The sequence below is a fragment of the Kockovaella imperatae genome, assembly GCF_002102565.1.
Source record: "Kockovaella imperatae strain NRRL Y-17943 chromosome Unknown BD324scaffold_7, whole genome shotgun sequence".
NCBI lineage: Eukaryota > Fungi > Basidiomycota > Tremellomycetes > Tremellales > Cuniculitremaceae > Kockovaella > Kockovaella imperatae.
The window spans coordinates 68,391-83,600 of NW_019028947.1; the positions used below are offsets into that span (position 1 = coordinate 68,391).

Sequence of the window (15,210 nt, forward strand, 5' to 3'; positions counted from 1 at the left end):
CGAAGAGACCTTCTCCGGTTCGAAATGCCTTTCGTTGGCTTAGCAATGTACGTTCACGCTATGCGATCGCCTCCATCGCATCGTGGTCATGTCGCACATTTCGGATGCAGATAATCACATAGGCACCAAGCGGGTATCCAGACGACGACCCATAACGAAACCGGAGACCCTGGGACATGAGCCGTTTCCGGGCCTCCTTTGTTCAACTTGCATTGGACCTAGCACGATCTCGGAAAGCTGAGCGTCCGCTACTTGATACATACCGATTGGTACGTAGCCGTTGAAGCACTCAGAGTCTCCTGTAGGATGTCGAGCAAGAGTGCGTCTGATGGTGGAGAAGACCAGGGGGAGGCAGTCTTCGAATATGACTCTGCAAGTCCGATGGACAGCGATGGCAGAGTTTCTGAAGCGTCGACCGCCAGCCCGACTGCACAAAAATCACCTCACTCTGCCGACTCACGCTCGTCGCAGTCATCACACACCAGCGAGACCGTCGAACCTCGGCAGAAGTCGTGGGGCAGCCCAACGTCGCCGGGGGATCTTAGCCCATCTTCGGACGTTCATTCCCCAATCAAAGTCTCCTCAACCTCGAAGCTGAGACAAGAAGCTCAAACAAGCTTCACCATCAGACGAAGAGGGGGTTCAAGTATGAACTCCTCAGCTACAGACTCAAGTCCCGAAACTCCGTTCTCATCCAGCTCCCTGTCCTCCGGTTCTCCTTCCAGCATCTCTCCTATTCCTGGAAAGCCGTTGTACAGGAAGAAGAGCGTTCATTTCAATGACAAGCCAAGGACATCATCGCCGAGGACTATGGGACAGAATGTCATTCGACTGATCTCTTTGTGTACGTACCATCAATGGGATCTGACTTCTGACAGCACGCAGACCTCGTCTCGGTGGCTTTCATGATTCCAGCATCCCTTATGGTCTCACTGACCACGATACTCCTCACGCCCTTGTACAATTCCTACCCCCTGACACTGCACACCCCGATGGTCTATGCAGCAGCCACCATAGTCCTGGCCCTGGTGTACTGGCTGCTCACGTCTTTCAGATCAGCACGAGACATCATCAGTGCCCGTGTCTGTTTAAACGTATCTGCCCTGGCTGGAGACGCGGTCGCGGTATCGGGTCGGAGAATTGGCAGTCTCTGTGGACTTCTCGGCGGTCCCCAGTGGGGAGCTGTGGTATCTCGTACCATTTTGTGTACGTGCTTGGCTAGTGGAGTTGGAGGTTTCTGTCTGTTATGTCTGGTGAGGACACCCGAGACACGTTATTGCAGTCTCTAATCGATCACTTCCAGGATCATGCTCTACCCGTCTCTCCAGGACGCAGATCGATGAGCCCCGCCGTAAACTTAGTCAATGTCACGTCAAGGTCACTTTTCTGTATGGGCCACATCTATATCATGGACCATTTTTGGACTCGTCTCCTAAGAGGTAGCACATCATTCATCGTGCAGCACCCGGAAAAGAGCGTGAGCTTGCCCCATTTGATGTCTTGACTGACAACTCTCAAGATCCTGCTTATATCTCTCTATCTTACCTGCACATCGGTCCTTATGCAACCACCCAGAGGTCGATCAAGTTTATCGCAGAAAGTCCACGCCTTCCTTTCGCGCCGCCTCAGGCTATCTCGCGAATCATCTCGTAATCTGGAAAGCTTCACATCGCTCCTGCCGAGCCAGCTCTTCCCTGTATTGCTTCTATTACGGATCCCACTTCTCATCCTCTCTACTCGTCAGCAGCTCTTCCTGCGACTCGCGCCCCCGTATGTCGCTGCGAGCGGTACGCTCAGGATCCTGTCTTCTGAGAGGGGGATCACAGGTCAGATTGTCGTTGCGGAAAATCTCGAACGAGATTATAGATTCCTCCGATGTGATGCGAGTATACTGGGTGGCAGGTGGATCAGGTCTGTGCCGAATGACTCGGATAGAGCAGCGATAACCATGGGCGACTCGTTAGTTCTGATCCCATTCTCCCATGTCTTCTGCTCATCGTCTGCACAGGATCTTTGCCGCGTTCCCCATGCAAGAGATCGGTCTCCTGGTTCATCGCTCCGATCCGTCTGAGAGCTTGATGCGCACCATCTCGCTGACGACGGATCTTGAGATTGTCCCAGAGATAGCAGATGCGACAGAAGAAAATGGTGAAGAACAGCAAAGAGCCCTCATCATGTATGTTGTACGCGTTCGACTGATTCAAGCACTGATCCTCGCTGCAGTGGACTCGGCATCGGAATCACAGCCTCCACATTTGCGCAGCGGGGTCTAGCGCTTGATGTTGTTGGTGGGTTGGAGAAAGTTGTGACGGGTTGCTGAACGCATTCTCAGAGCTAGACCCGGTGGTATACAAAGCAGCCATCAATCATTTTGGACTTCGAGCTCCCTCGGAGAGCGACACTGTCAACATCATCGATGGCTCAGTATACCTATCGGAATTGTCACGAGTCAATAATGATACCAGTGGCCAATTGCAGAAATGGAGTCATGTAGTACATGATTGCTTTACTGGAGGTGGTGTCCCTGGCGAGGTGTTCACCAAAGAATTCTGGGAGGATCTCATCAGCTTGACCGAAGACGATGGGATAGTGGTAGTGGTGAGTCAAGAAGCCTCGTAAAGATATGCTCATTTGGCTTTCATGAAGAACGTCGCTAGTATCATCCAAAGCCCTTCATCCAAATCCATCATCAGAACTCTTCTCTCGGTATTTACTCAGTGTCGAGCATTCGTTGAGCCAACTCGAGAAATTGTTGAGGTGGTAAACATGGTCAGTCAAGCCTTGTCTAGATCTGACCCTCAGCTGATCATGCCAAAGGTGATCCTCTGTACTGTAGGTATCGAAGCTGACGAGGATCTCCCACTGAACTATGCAGATGGCCTACTCTCCCCTGTTGACCTTTCGCCCACCGACACATCTCGACATCCAGCGATCGAGGATCAGGTGAGTTCCCGATAGCATGCTCTTGGATGATAAACGTACATGCTAGGTCCCACGTCTACAGTACATTTCATGACAACGAAATATCTCTTCACGATCTGCTAGGTCCCGAGGATTGGAGCAATCCGCTGTTTCTCCTCAGCAGGAACGACAGCACTACTCTGCGTGATGACTGGCAGGGCACCACCAGCTTTGCAACTTGGAGGGCGATGCAAAAGCGTGAGTCAGAATGACGTTGGAAGCCTCGCTCAGCGTTTCTCAGTTTTGTCAAGGGATATGTGGATGGCTTGGTGAGGCGAGCGAAAGGTCGTATTGCGCTAGAGCACCTAGAAACCAGTCTGATGTTGTAATGGATGCTGTGTATCATGTTATCTTGAGGTCGCTGTAGCCTTGATCATCTCTCCAAATTAAGACGGAACATATCCCGCCGCTGGCTTGGTCCTCTTCAACGATGATTCCGTCAAAGCCCAGGAGACCTATACTAGGTTCAGCTATCACCGTGTGACTAGAGACAGGCGACACACGACTTGGGCTGACTCCGTTGACACCCTCATACCCTTCTTCAGATAAGCGATCGAGCACCATGATGTCCTCCTTCCAATCGATGACTTCTGCTCGTCCAGGCTGTGACTGAGCTTTCTTCTTCATCGCCGTCGATTTTGTTGATTCGGTTCGCTTCGCTGACACCTTTCCGCTTTCACTCCCTTTTGAGCTGGTGCTACCCGGAGATACTGGTCTGACAGATTTATCTGGCACGGATAACCTGACTTCATCAACATAGGACGCATGAGCCTTGGCCGAGAGATTGGACCGGAAGGAGACTATGGGCGAATCAAATGTGAGATCTCCGATCGAGGATGGTAAAGTCCATGGGCATCGAGCATAGCGTTGGAATAGGGGAGTTCCGGGCTACATACCGGTGATCAGCTTCAAAAAGGGCACGGCATCAACCCTACTGACCAGATTTGAATGGCAGATGATCTTGCAGACCACGCTGTCCGGATCGAGCAGAAAGTCGAGGCCGTATTGGAAGTAATTCCAGAAACCTGCTTCCTATCAGTACGAACCTTGTACAGGATTGCAGGATCGCCCCACGATATCCGTCCTTGAGTTCAATGGATCCAGCTGATCCCCACATTCTAGCCAATCTATCATCTGATTTCCAATACTTCCCCGTTGGCGTCCCAAGGTCAGTCCTGAGGTCTACAGCGGTCGTCTTGCCAATTGTAATGTCCAACGGGTCGGGCAGAAATATCGTGACGCCTTTGCCTGGCTAACGAGCCTTCAGCCACCACAGATCCTCCTCGTCATCAACAATGCTCACCCTGAGCACGCACGATACGATAGGATTGATAGTCACCATCTCACTGTCATCCTCCCGAGGGGACAGCTTGATTCTCTGCACTCTGTCTTCTCGACCTGACAGCGATCCCGACCCAAAGTCAAACTCTATGCCGGGGTACGAGATCTTTCCACTTGACCCGCCAGCATGGGTTGGACCCAATAGTTTGGCTACGCGTGCTCGTGTGAGTCGCTCTGTGGCCGAAGAGAGGACCCGATCAGAGTACAGCAGAACTACGTCTGCCAGTGAGGAGATCAAGATCAATGTCAAGGTCTGATGTATGCTAGCAGGGAAATAGAGGTCGAGGTGCGGCAGGTGAATAGTGACGGCGGATTTGGCGGCATTCTGAATCGCTTGTCAGTCTTGAGCTGTCACACATCGGCCAAGGCCTCACATCTGCATCCCATGCGACCTCGACTTTCGGATAATGAACCTTGCTCAGTCGTAAGATCTCGAGGACGTGCCAGAGACTATCGCCTGAGCAGGGACATGAGTCGGGCGGCAAGACGCGATGACCAAAGTGAACATACCCAGCTGGAATGGTCCGACGCTTTCAGTGGGGACTACATCGTATCTTGGGATCATTTTAGACCGTGATGCTCCTCGCTGAAGGCAGGAAGACCACTGCAGACAGCCCACATGAGCATGTAGCCTGTACGGGAGGCTCAAAGTGCTGTCTCTTCGTGACATTTGCCGAGGTTACTATTTTTCATTTTTGGCTGGATTCCAAGACGTCATTTGCGGTGAGGGAGAAAGAGGCTGAGAATACTATTATCATTGTGCACATCCCCTGTACATTGACAGTTGCTTATAGGTGACGCTCTGAGCGACCCTGTAGAAGAGCGCTGAGACGCCATGTCTGGCCCTGACCATAAGCATGGGTCCGAGGACGCTGAAGCGGGCCCATCAAAGGCGCCATACTCGCCACCGGCCTCCGTCGTACCTCCTCACACGGAATATGATGAAGAGAATTTCGAATCCATTGCATCGAGTCTAGAGGCCAGAAGGACAGAAAGGAGTATCTATCACACGTTATTGGGAAAGAAGGACAAAGTCAAATCTCGATTTGAGGCGCACAGAGCTCAGAGGGGCTACCCGGTGGACGACGGCGAAGAAGAAGAAGAAATCGAGGAAGGTGTTCAGGATCCGGTCATACAAGAGCAGCGTCGGGACTTACGTCCGGCGACCCATGCAGGCATAGAGGCGTTGGAGGCTCAAGATAAGGTGGACGGCATAGTGCTGATCAAAGATGGGGAAGAGCTAAAGTCGAGTGAGGAATGGACACATGAAGCCGTCAATATGGCTCTTGAGAAACCAGGCTATGTCTGGGATGGTGAGTGGTCTCGCGGACTGTCTTACTCTTCGCTGATCATCGCAGTCCTATTTGAGAATCAGCGAGGGTGAGCTATCTGCCAGTCCTCCATACCTCGAGCTTACCGTCCACAGTATCTTCCTGCTTGGCAAAGCATACTTCTCCTCTCGAACATTGCTCCCCGCCGACCCTTCACCTTTCACCCTCCCTTGCCGTTCACTGCCGTCAGCATCGTCATTTACGGTCTCAGAGCCCTCCAATCATTTGTCGAACGAGAGTACGATCCGACGAACCAAAGCCGATCGTTCCAATGCTCATACCTCTCAAAAGGATAAAAAGAGATCCATCGTCACTGCCTACACCTTGGACACTTTTCAGACGCCGTCTCCAGCTTGGAAATGGGTCACACCATGGATGGTCAACATGAAAAATGGGACAGATGAAGCTGGTTGGCGATATAATGTCTGGTTCAAAAAGACCGGTTGGAGGAGTCACGCCGGGTCATTGGGAGCGAATGGTTATGTCAGGCGGAGGGAATGGGTTAGGCTGAGGTGTCTGCCGATGGAGGAAGAGAAGGACAAGAGTGAAGAAGTGCCGAAGGCAACTATGGAGACTTCTGCGCAAGATGCCTTGAAGCACGCTTGGGAGTCGAATGGGTCGATGAACGAGCTGGTCAAGATTTTCAGCTCGATCCCTCTGGACAGGCTGCGTCTGGAGGAATGGGACGCTTGGCTGCAGACCTTTGATGATGCCGACAAGCGGAGGCTAGACGAGACGATTCACAGTCAAGGCTCATCGGTGAGATTCTCCGCACGATCTCTTCGGTCGACCAAGCTTAAAGGATCTAGGCACATCTATTCAAAACCTTCACACATCCCAGCGCGGCCGCCGAACTGGTAGAGCTGTTTGAGCGGCATGGCATCAATACGTCGACTCAAAAGGAAATGACCCGAAAAGATCCGGCACAGATGCGCCTGACACCGTCTACTCCCTCACTGCCTCCGTCACCATCTCCCGAGACTGCACCTTCCGACGAGTCGAGTCCCCGCACACCGACTTCACCCGACCTGCCTCTCCTGCCGACGGCGAATCCAGAGATCACCGACTCTCCGCCTCTCCCTTTGTCTCCTCAGCAAGATAAGCGCTCAGCTTTTCCAGAGCCCTATACCGATGGCTGATTTTGTTCTTCTCCGCTCCATCCATTTCTGCATATGTCTGACCGTGCCCTTCGTCAGGTTGGAAAATCGGATCCCAACCGAAATGCGTCGGTCCCCGGGCAGGGACGATCTGACCCTCAGTTCGGCCTTCGAAAATCATGGGTTCTTGACCCGGTCCAGAAGAGTAGGCGAATGTGCACAGAGCGGTTGCTTTGGTCGTTGAGAATCCTACAAGGAGTGTATTCAGACCTATATGAAAGTTGTATCTTAGCCATTGTTCCGTGCTTGTTGTCATGCTACATCAGTCGTCTCACCCTCATGGCCCAGCGTCTTTAGAAAGTCTTTGATGTACGGCCCAGGAAGTCCGCCCAGAGCTTCAAAACACAGGGCAGTATCTTCCGTCAAACAGGCTGTTCCAAGCTGAAGCGCTTAGTCAGGTACTGATAACACGATGCGATACCAACTCACCTTGTCCGCAGCGTAACGACACTTGGCAATGGCAACTTCTTGAGTATTTCCTTGTATCTCCGGAGCTGCAGCTAGTCTCAGCGCTAGGCATAAAGGGGAGCCACAAGAGAGACAGACCGTCAACGTCCTGATTGGTGATCTGGAGCTCGCCAGTACCCGAGGCAAGAATCTGCTGCACTTCCTTGAGCTTGTTCTTGTTGCCCGTCACGAAGACGAGTGGAGCTTTGGAGCTGGAGGCAGGCATCACCGTGATTGTTCTGACAGAGTCAAGGTCACACAGCAGTCATCGGATAACACTAGCAATTTTGACCCGAATTGACGGAATTCGGAAAATATGATTGAGGCCACGCGAAATCAGCGGAGGCGACATGCAGGTCGTGCGTGATACAACAGATACAGGAGCTACTTTAGATCTCCCAAACCATCCAAGAACTTTTGATAATCGTCGTCGACCCGAGCATTGGTTTTGCTCTTCGGGGGAGATACTGAACTCTGCTGACCATTTGACAGAACACCCTTAAGCTTGCCCAATAGCCCGCCGCCAACTTCTTCTCTTTTGACTCGAATCTCATCGCCGTCCGCATCCAACATCCCGCTTCCGGGAGCAGCATTGACCGTCATCCCTCCAATTTCTTTCTTCCTTTTGACTCCACGAGGCACAAAGGCAGTCGCTTCCTTGCGCAGGTCCCGCATGACAGGAGCGGCAGAGATTTCCCCTGATCCTGCGTTGGCAGAGGCTGATTCCTTGCTTTGGCCAGCTGCGGCAATGTTGATCTGCGGGGCCGAGCTTATGATCCCTGCAGAGCTAGAACTGGGGCCGGCCGGATCAGAAGGTCGAGCAGGGAGGTCATGCTTGGCCATTCTGTAGCCTTGATAGGTTTGAGTAGGACCATCAGATAGAGGATCTTGGACATTCGGAGGAGGTCGGTGTCGAGCGTTGTGAGGGAAGGAAGGAGCAGGTGGTTCAGGTCTGAAACCGGTCTGAGGTGGGAATGGAGGAGAAACCCCGAAACCCATGGATATCGGTGGGCCAGCGAAGGGTATCGGAAGCTGAGATGGCAGACCAGGAGCGTTGACTCTTGGTGGAGGTGGACCCGAAGGAAGTGGAATGTCGTCAGAATCGTCAGAATCAGAATCATCTTGGCCAGGAGGAGGTCCAGCAGGGAGCACAATCTCATCGTCACTATCCTCTTCTTCGCTGTCGTCCTCGCTGTCGTCAGCTCCTATCTCCGGTGCTACGTTGTGTCAGCACGAGTAGAGAAGAATTTCCTCTACTGACTTCTCTCCTTGTATGCCATTCCCGGCGGAGGAACGCCAAAAGGGTTGTAGACCGGATCGTAATATATACTCCGCGTTGGATCCCTAAGTCTCCCACTATCATCGTATAGCTCATTGTGTACCTCCTGGGTAGCTTCATCTCTTTTCGGCGCACTCCTCTCGTGTGTTCTGAAGACTCTATCTCTCGCTTCGGGGTGCTCTGCAACGTAGTTTTCTTTGATTTTGTTGATCTTGGCCAATTCCTTCTCGAGGTCCGCTAGACGAGTCTGGGCGTTCGCGCCGAGTTTGCCTGGCGGATGTGAGCTTTGAATACCATTTCCGGGACCATGAGCCAACCTTCGCTTTTAAGCTGCTTGATCTCGGACTCGAGCTCTGCGTGATATCAGCGGCAGTGAGGCAAGCGTGACGACTTGATGATGCACACCTCTGGTATCTTGTTTTACCGCTTGCGACTCTCGAGACTTTTTTCTGATCTCCTTGTTCTGCTCCTGAATCAGAATGGAATCCTCCGATGCCGACGACGCGGCTCACCTTCTTGAGCTCCTTGGCTCGCTGAGCCTTGCCTGAGATCAAAAGTGAGCTCAATGAACTCGTTGGATGGGAGCTCACGGAAGGCATCAACGGGGTTAGCAGACTTCTTGGCCATCTGGTCCTAGTCTCTAGTCCCAATCAACAGCGGAGACGCAGCTTCTCGATGACTTCGAAAGCTCGACTTGTACCGATGTCCGGTTTGTAGTAACAAAATCACAAAGTATTGATTCAAGCGACAGCCTCCACCCGGGTTCGCGGCGGCGAGTTCAAGACGATTTATTCGATCATCCCGTTAATTTCAGATGAGAGTCCAGTGACGTTTACCTCGTTGCCATTGCAACCACAGTTCTATTAAAGACGATTCTCAATATCAGCAGTATCTCTCCTGCGACTCGGTTGACCAAGGTCCAGCCATCGACTCGTCATGTCCACTGCATTCCGGAAGATCAACATTGATGCCTTTGATGAGGATGTCTTGCTACCTTCCGACCTATACGACCCTGATCCCAGGGGTGTAGACGGTGTCACAGCAGAAAGCAAGCAAAAGGCCCAAGAAGCCAGGAATTTGGTATCAAAGTGAGTCACACGATGTAATCGGAGCATACGACAGGGTGTGATGTATCGCGGTGAGAGGCTGACCCAAAGCAGAGGTGATACCGCTGGAGCCCTCAATGCTATACTGAGTAACCCGCCATACGGGGAGGGAGTCGATGATGCAAAGGTGAGCATTCCGAACAGCTGTTTCCATGGTTCTCAAGCTGACTCGACCCAGGCTACCACGACCAGTGCCCTTTTGACCATTCTCAACTCTACTCGATCAGCTGATATCGCTGGCGTATTGAAAGGATTAGGCGAGGAGCAGCAGGGTCATCTCATGGCGTACTTGTACAAGGTCAGTTCTCCCAGGGCCCCGCCACAATATAGTCTTGACCTACCGTAGGGAATGGAGGGCCTCGGTCAAGGCAGTGATCAGAGCGGATCGGTCCTCTTAACATGGCATGAAAAGGTGAGTCAGATGACTGCGACAGCACACCGCCTTACGCCCATTTCTAGCTCGTTGAGGTTGCAGGCATCGGCGCTATCGTCAGGGTCATGACCGACAGAAGGCTGCTTTGAGGGACTAGTGTCGAGGGTGTCGAGGGTGTAAAAGATGCATCAATTGTATACCGGTTCGTAAGGAATCTATGGCACAAGAACAAGCAGCGCAGTGCCTCTCGTGCTCTGCTGCAGCAGGATCAGATGGGAAACCCGACTACTGTGAATCTCGGAGTCGGAGCAGAGCATCTGTCGTCTCTGCCTTCTTTTGTCTACTTCTTTCCGTATCCCTTCTTCTTTCCAAGATCGAACGGAATATACCGGTATTTGATCATGTGCCTAAAACAAATTATGAGCTGGCAAGCTCAGGTCGAAAGACGGGATGACTTACTGGATTTGCCTCCGCATCGTAAGCGCGAATAGTGTCAAGAAGTAGACGAGCAAGATTGGCCAGTACACGGGGACGTCAGTAGCACGTGTGATGGTGCACGTCAAGGCAATAGCGGTGGCTTTGGTGGCGGAGTACCAGAATTTGAACTCTGCAAGGACATGTCAGACTGGACAGACCTTTTACCCTGTAGCTGAACCCACCCGGGAGACGCCTGATGAATGGTCTGAACTCTTCGTCATCTCCTCCACCGGAGAACAAGCCTTTCAATCCACCTGGAGACTTGGATCCTCCACCAGGTAGACCTGGGGCGCCTTCCTCGACATCCTCAGCAGCGAGATCATCCGCCAGGGATGGATCGAATCGGGGCTGAAGAAACGCGAGGAACAGATTCAGGATATAGATCGCGAGGGCGTAGCAGACGATGTACCACTGAGACACCATAAGCTCGCGCAGGAACCTCCAAGCGAGGACAAAACTCACGCCTTGTCTCAAAATGACATTCAACGAGAATAATAAGAACAATCCCAACGTCACCAGCCATCTCTCCATGACATGTGGCGTTGACCTATCCAAGAGCATCTGAAACTTTCTCGCGTAGATATTGGTGTTCTCCTTCACCATCTCCGCCACGTTTTTCTCAGCTGGCATACCTCCTCTTCCACCTCCCATCACTGGCGGAGGAGCATAAGAATTGGGCTGCATACCTGCTAGTCCTGATCTAGCGGAAAATCCTGAGCCTGGTCCAGCAGCTGGTACGGATGGATACGAGGATGGTGGTGGACCATTAGGGACGGAGGGAACCGATGTTTGAGCAGGCGGTGTTTGAGGATAAGGGTCGAGATTGGGGTATGAGGCAGCGCTTGGGCCTCCTGGAGCCTGGAGAAAGATGCATCAGTACCTGATAGTCTGAATGGTAGGATGCCTCACCTGCATGCTGTCCGAGCCTTCTTACGGATTCCAGGTGTCGATGGATATAGACGACAGCGCAGTCTCTTGCAATTGCAATGCTGGCAAAGGTGAAAAAGTCTCATGGACGCGGCTTCCTCGGGAGTCTAAAGCCATACACAAAAGTTTGCCACGTCACTATTTTGGCCACGTGGGTGACGCGACCCGACTGATGTTTTGGCTTTTGGACGATCGACGGTGAATCATTCAACATCTAGCTTTATAGAATCAACGAAGGAGCTGCGACACGCCGGACGAGTGGGCGGTCCTCTCAAGCAGGACGGCATCTTTCACACTTGGCTCGCGATAGCAATTATTGATCCCTTCACTGCTCTCGTCATCAAATCCTCGTCTTCACGCTCATCAGCATGCCTCGTCCCTCAACGTCGCATCTGAGCAGTCGACTGCGACAGCTGACCACATCATCTCCTCCAGCCACAGCACTATTCTACGCAAGGATATGGTATGCTCTTTCTGCACCCTTCGACGGCGACCACGAAGCTCTGCACGTCCTGGCTTTGTGCTTTCTACAATGTGATCAGCCTTATTCCGCCTTGTATCTCGTGAGAGACTTGGCCGATGCGGAACCGGAGCTCGTCCCTTCTCGGCCGGGATCAAGTGGCTTTGGTCGACGCAAGGGGTGTTATGGATGCGCCATGATCGTCGGCAAATGCTGCGACAGGCTGTCGAGGTATAGCGAGGGCAAAGGAGTCGTTGAAAGAGCTTTGGCGAGCAGTACTCCAATGAGTAAGTGTCGGCTGACCTTCAAAGATGGCCTATATTGACGGAGTCAATCCAGACTTGCCTTCACTCAGTCCCTCATTATCAGCTGCCACTCCTCACCTGATGCTCGCAAGACTATCCCACAAGGGCAAAGCCCCGGAACAGGCCGTCGAGGCGTATACCAAAGCCTTGCAGGAGGATCCTTGGCTCTGGGAAGCCTTCACTGGACTTTGTGATATCGGTGAGAGCTTTCCTTCTGGGCCCAATTGACACCAATCCAGGCTGTCCTCCACCGTCAGAACTCGTCTTTCCCGACCCACCCGCTCCCACCAAATCGTCATCCTCACGCGCATCTCGCCCAGCCACTCTCTCCCCGAATCCCATGCCACGAAGCTCTGCGTCTGAAATGCCAGGCATACCGCGTCGAGGTCAGCTAAGCCCTCTCACTTCGGGCACCAATGGTGCACATGCGACGGGCTTCTTCACACCCGACGGTGGCGCCGGTCCTCCCCCACGTATTGGCATGATGGGACGCCATGGCATAATAGAGTGAGCTCAGTCAACAATCTAATCTGACGGCTTTCAGAACACCATCTGGACCCGTTGAAACCCCCTTCAGCATGGTTCAGGAACACAACTTACCCGCACCATCTCGCAAACCTCTGCCCAATCTTATTTCGGCGTTTCTCCCTGGCTATCGAGCTAATCATTCTTCTCAATCCACTTCTACACCCGCAAATCCAGATCCGGTGCCTTTGAAACCTCCCGCCATGAAACGGCCTCGTGGTGGGCATGCCATTCGAAAGCCAGCCGAGGCACCGCAGATTGGACTCCCTATTCGTCCAAATGGTCGTGATCTGAAAAGCATAGAGCCAAACGGCGAGGAGGGTGCGCCTGTGAGGCGGAGCTCGAGATTAAAGAGTGGCGGCCCTGGTCTGTCGTCAATGGTGGGTGCGACCAGCTCGGCGATGCTAATCTCTCTAGAGTGCCAAAGACAAACGGACAACCCGGTCACGCTCGGCAACATCGTCCACATCCGGTGCGACGATCGAGAATCCTCCCTCACCTCAATCGCAAGAGCTTGCCCTACAAGCGTACGCTGATGATTGGCTCCGCGATATCGTTCGAAAGTGCGCTCGAGCGTATCGTGCACTCTCCACATATTCCTGCCAAGAGACGCTGAGGGAGATCGACACATTGCCTGGAGAACTGCAAGCCTCGCCATGGGCTCTGGACATGATATCCCGAGCGTTCTACGAAATGGCAAACTATATTTTCGCTCGACGAGCGTTCAAAGCTCTGCTCAAAGTGGAGCCATACGCTCTGCAGTCAATGGAGATGTACTCCACCCTCTTGTGGCATCTGGGCGACCCGCCTGCATTGTCGTTTCTGTCGCAAAAGCTCATCTCGATCGATAGGAACGCTCCCCAGCCCTGGATCGCGGCGGGTAATTGCTTTTCGCTGCAAAAGGATCACGATGAGGCTATGCGATGTTTCCGCCGAGCTACGCAGGTCGATCCGGGATGCGCGTACGCTTGGACATTGTGCGGGTATGAGGCCATTGAGATGGAGGAATATGAGCGAGCCGTGGCATTCTACAGGACTGCCATAAGGACGGATGCAAGGCACTACAATGCTTGGTGAGTTTGTCGGTCCGGGCAGATGCTCAACCGCTTAGGTACGGAATGGGTCTGGTCTATCTCAAAACCGGCAAGCCAAAGTATGCCGAGCACCACTTCCGCCGAGCAGCGGAGATCAATCCCACCAATGCAGTATTGCTCACGTGCATCGGCATGGTGGGTCACGTTTCTCATCCGTGTGCTCACACAATGTACAGGTGCTTGAGCAAAACGATGACACCATGCAAGCGCTTTCATTCTACGACCAGGCTTGCAAATATGCACCTGACAGCCCGATGGTCGCTTACAAGCGAGTTCGAGTGTTGGTTGCTTTGCAGCGCATAGATGTGAGTTCTGCAACCCCAGGCGATTCTTGAGACTCATCCACTCCCAGGAAGCAATCACTTTTCTCGAGTCTTTGGCCAAGACTGCCCCGGATGAAGCCAATATTCACTTTCTCCTCGCCAAGTGTTATCTTAAGCAAGATCGAAGGACAGAAGCGACCGTCTCCTTCACTTCGGCTCGTGAATTACAGCCCAAGTTGGAAGGCGCCATACGCGCAGCGATCGGCGGCAAGGAGGAGGACGAAGAGGACGATGAGGAGATGTGAGGTCAGACCCTACAAGGGAGGATCTTATGGCTGGCCGTCAGTAGTCTGTTGCATGCACGAGCGTGGAGTTTGGAAATAGCTTGGGAAGAAGGTGAATCAGTCAACTCAAATGATCCGACCATGCAGCATCGCGCTAGGGTCCTGGCGGCCTCGTCAACCCAATGACTGTGGCGTCAACAGGGGTGGCGGAGAAACAAGACTTAGTTCATGGTGAAGCTGTATGTCAAGCATACAGCTGTGTCGCGTCTCTTATGGCTGCTATTCAACCGACCCCTCTCCCGTAGCCTTCGCATACCGTCATGGTCAGCGTCAGCACGGTCTATAGCTCGAGAAGTCATCGCGTTCTCGAATCCCTTACCGCTCCTCTGTCCATCAACCTTCGCTTGTCCTCGTCTGTCATTGCAGCTCCCACCATCAAACATCTAGGAGCCTCGTTCACGAGCTCACAACAGTCGACAAATTGTCTCTTGTCCCCCGACAGCATCGGGAAAGTATACTGCGGCGCTCAATCTGGTTGAAAGGTCGAGAGATGTGCTGACGAGACTTTGTTGCAGACGCACAGGTAGGGGAGGACTTCGGCGTGCCTGGGTTGCAGGGCAACGAAAGCACCATGCCCTACATCAGCGAAGGGGGCTAGAAGGAGGTGATAAGAGATTCACCGCTTAATCGAGTTGCCATGCAATGAGGCCCGGAGGGGTCCTTGGATTTGGGTTTGCTTGACAACCGTATTCTGGTCATCTAGCGTAATCAAGAAGAAGGACCATGAGTCCTGATAGGAGAGGTCCAAGATCAGCTTCTTGTCTCGTCATTTTCACTCTCAACGTTGCATTGCACACCTCTGAACGCTCTTTCGCCAGCT

The 15,210-nt window shown here is 52.7% G+C and overlaps 10 protein-coding genes across 10 annotated transcripts; 6 read left to right on the forward strand and 4 right to left on the reverse strand.

Annotated features, from left to right (window-relative positions):
* The first annotated feature begins 50 nt into the window (after positions 1-50).
* BD324DRAFT_626451 (hypothetical protein) lies at positions 51-3,416 on the forward strand. Its single transcript, XM_022015898.1, has 12 exons — positions 51-844; positions 886-1,253; positions 1,304-1,477; positions 1,520-1,959; positions 2,009-2,176; positions 2,224-2,288; positions 2,333-2,598; positions 2,647-2,769; positions 2,818-2,832; positions 2,876-2,943; positions 2,990-3,159; positions 3,203-3,416. Exons 1-12 carry the CDS (start codon positions 307-309, stop codon positions 3,232-3,234), a joined length of 2,427 nt encoding a protein of 808 aa, XP_021870662.1. The 5' UTR covers positions 51-306; the 3' UTR covers positions 3,235-3,416.
* On the reverse strand, positions 3,348-4,960 carry BD324DRAFT_681375 (hypothetical protein; the record flags this gene model as incomplete). Its single annotated transcript, XM_022019117.1, has 7 exons — positions 4,813-4,960; positions 4,677-4,759; positions 4,265-4,627; positions 4,036-4,213; positions 3,901-3,986; positions 3,478-3,849; positions 3,348-3,416 (listed from the first exon to the last, which is right to left on the reverse strand). Exons 1-7 carry the CDS (start codon positions 4,865-4,867, stop codon positions 3,348-3,350), a joined length of 1,206 nt encoding a protein of 401 aa, XP_021870663.1. The 5' UTR covers positions 4,868-4,960.
* Positions 4,961-5,137: 177 nt separating this feature from the next.
* Positions 5,138-6,363, forward strand: BD324DRAFT_608719 (hypothetical protein; the record flags this gene model as incomplete). Its single annotated transcript, XM_022014119.1, has 4 exons — positions 5,138-5,615; positions 5,661-5,682; positions 5,729-6,177; positions 6,281-6,363. 4 exons carry the CDS (start codon positions 5,138-5,140, stop codon positions 6,361-6,363), a joined length of 1,032 nt encoding a protein of 343 aa, XP_021870664.1.
* Positions 6,364-6,629: 266 nt separating this feature from the next.
* Positions 6,630-7,536, reverse strand: BD324DRAFT_455149 (putative DNA repair-related protein). The gene is made up of 4 exons (XM_022012827.1): positions 7,337-7,536; positions 7,220-7,284; positions 7,066-7,171; positions 6,630-7,000 (listed from the first exon to the last, which is right to left on the reverse strand). Exons 1-4 carry the CDS (start codon positions 7,461-7,463, stop codon positions 6,693-6,695), a joined length of 606 nt encoding a protein of 201 aa, XP_021870665.1. The 5' UTR covers positions 7,464-7,536; the 3' UTR covers positions 6,630-6,692.
* Position 7,537: 1 nt separating this feature from the next.
* On the reverse strand, positions 7,538-9,261 carry BD324DRAFT_455163 (hypothetical protein). The gene is made up of 6 exons (XM_022012828.1): positions 9,107-9,261; positions 9,029-9,060; positions 8,922-8,979; positions 8,840-8,869; positions 8,499-8,786; positions 7,538-8,454 (listed from the first exon to the last, which is right to left on the reverse strand). The coding sequence occupies exons 1-6, from the start codon at positions 9,141-9,143 to the stop codon at positions 7,622-7,624; spliced, it is 1,278 nt and encodes a 425-aa protein (XP_021870666.1). The 5' UTR covers positions 9,144-9,261; the 3' UTR covers positions 7,538-7,621.
* A 95-nt stretch (positions 9,262-9,356) lies between these two features.
* Positions 9,357-10,200, forward strand: BD324DRAFT_626472 (actin-related protein 2/3 complex subunit 5). The gene is made up of 5 exons (XM_022015899.1): positions 9,357-9,604; positions 9,677-9,749; positions 9,801-9,920; positions 9,969-10,034; positions 10,082-10,200. The coding sequence occupies exons 1-5, from the start codon at positions 9,453-9,455 to the stop codon at positions 10,142-10,144; spliced, it is 474 nt and encodes a 157-aa protein (XP_021870667.1). The 5' UTR covers positions 9,357-9,452; the 3' UTR covers positions 10,145-10,200.
* Positions 10,201-10,335: 135 nt separating this feature from the next.
* Positions 10,336-11,123, reverse strand: BD324DRAFT_642279 (retrieval of early ER protein Rer1; the record flags this gene model as incomplete). The annotated part of the gene is made up of 4 exons (XM_022017474.1): positions 10,336-10,402; positions 10,455-10,602; positions 10,655-10,883; positions 10,935-11,123. 4 exons carry the CDS (start codon positions 11,121-11,123, stop codon positions 10,336-10,338), a joined length of 633 nt encoding a protein of 210 aa, XP_021870668.1.
* A 482-nt stretch (positions 11,124-11,605) lies between these two features.
* On the forward strand, positions 11,606-12,472 carry BD324DRAFT_455414 (hypothetical protein). The gene is made up of 2 exons (XM_022012831.1): positions 11,606-12,146; positions 12,199-12,472. The coding sequence occupies exons 1-2, from the start codon at positions 11,768-11,770 to the stop codon at positions 12,390-12,392; spliced, it is 573 nt and encodes a 190-aa protein (XP_021870669.1). The 5' UTR covers positions 11,606-11,767; the 3' UTR covers positions 12,393-12,472.
* Positions 12,473-12,641: 169 nt separating this feature from the next.
* On the forward strand, positions 12,642-14,451 carry BD324DRAFT_455377 (hypothetical protein). The gene is made up of 5 exons (XM_022012830.1): positions 12,642-13,069; positions 13,107-13,762; positions 13,801-13,918; positions 13,960-14,088; positions 14,136-14,451. The coding sequence occupies exons 1-5, from the start codon at positions 12,743-12,745 to the stop codon at positions 14,349-14,351; spliced, it is 1,446 nt and encodes a 481-aa protein (XP_021870670.1). The 5' UTR covers positions 12,642-12,742; the 3' UTR covers positions 14,352-14,451.
* BD324DRAFT_626479 (hypothetical protein) lies at positions 14,430-14,936 on the forward strand. Its single transcript, XM_022015900.1, has 2 exons — positions 14,430-14,636; positions 14,710-14,936. Exons 1-2 carry the CDS (start codon positions 14,559-14,561, stop codon positions 14,887-14,889), a joined length of 258 nt encoding a protein of 85 aa, XP_021870671.1. The 5' UTR covers positions 14,430-14,558; the 3' UTR covers positions 14,890-14,936.
* The last annotated feature ends 274 nt before the right edge of the window (positions 14,937-15,210 follow it).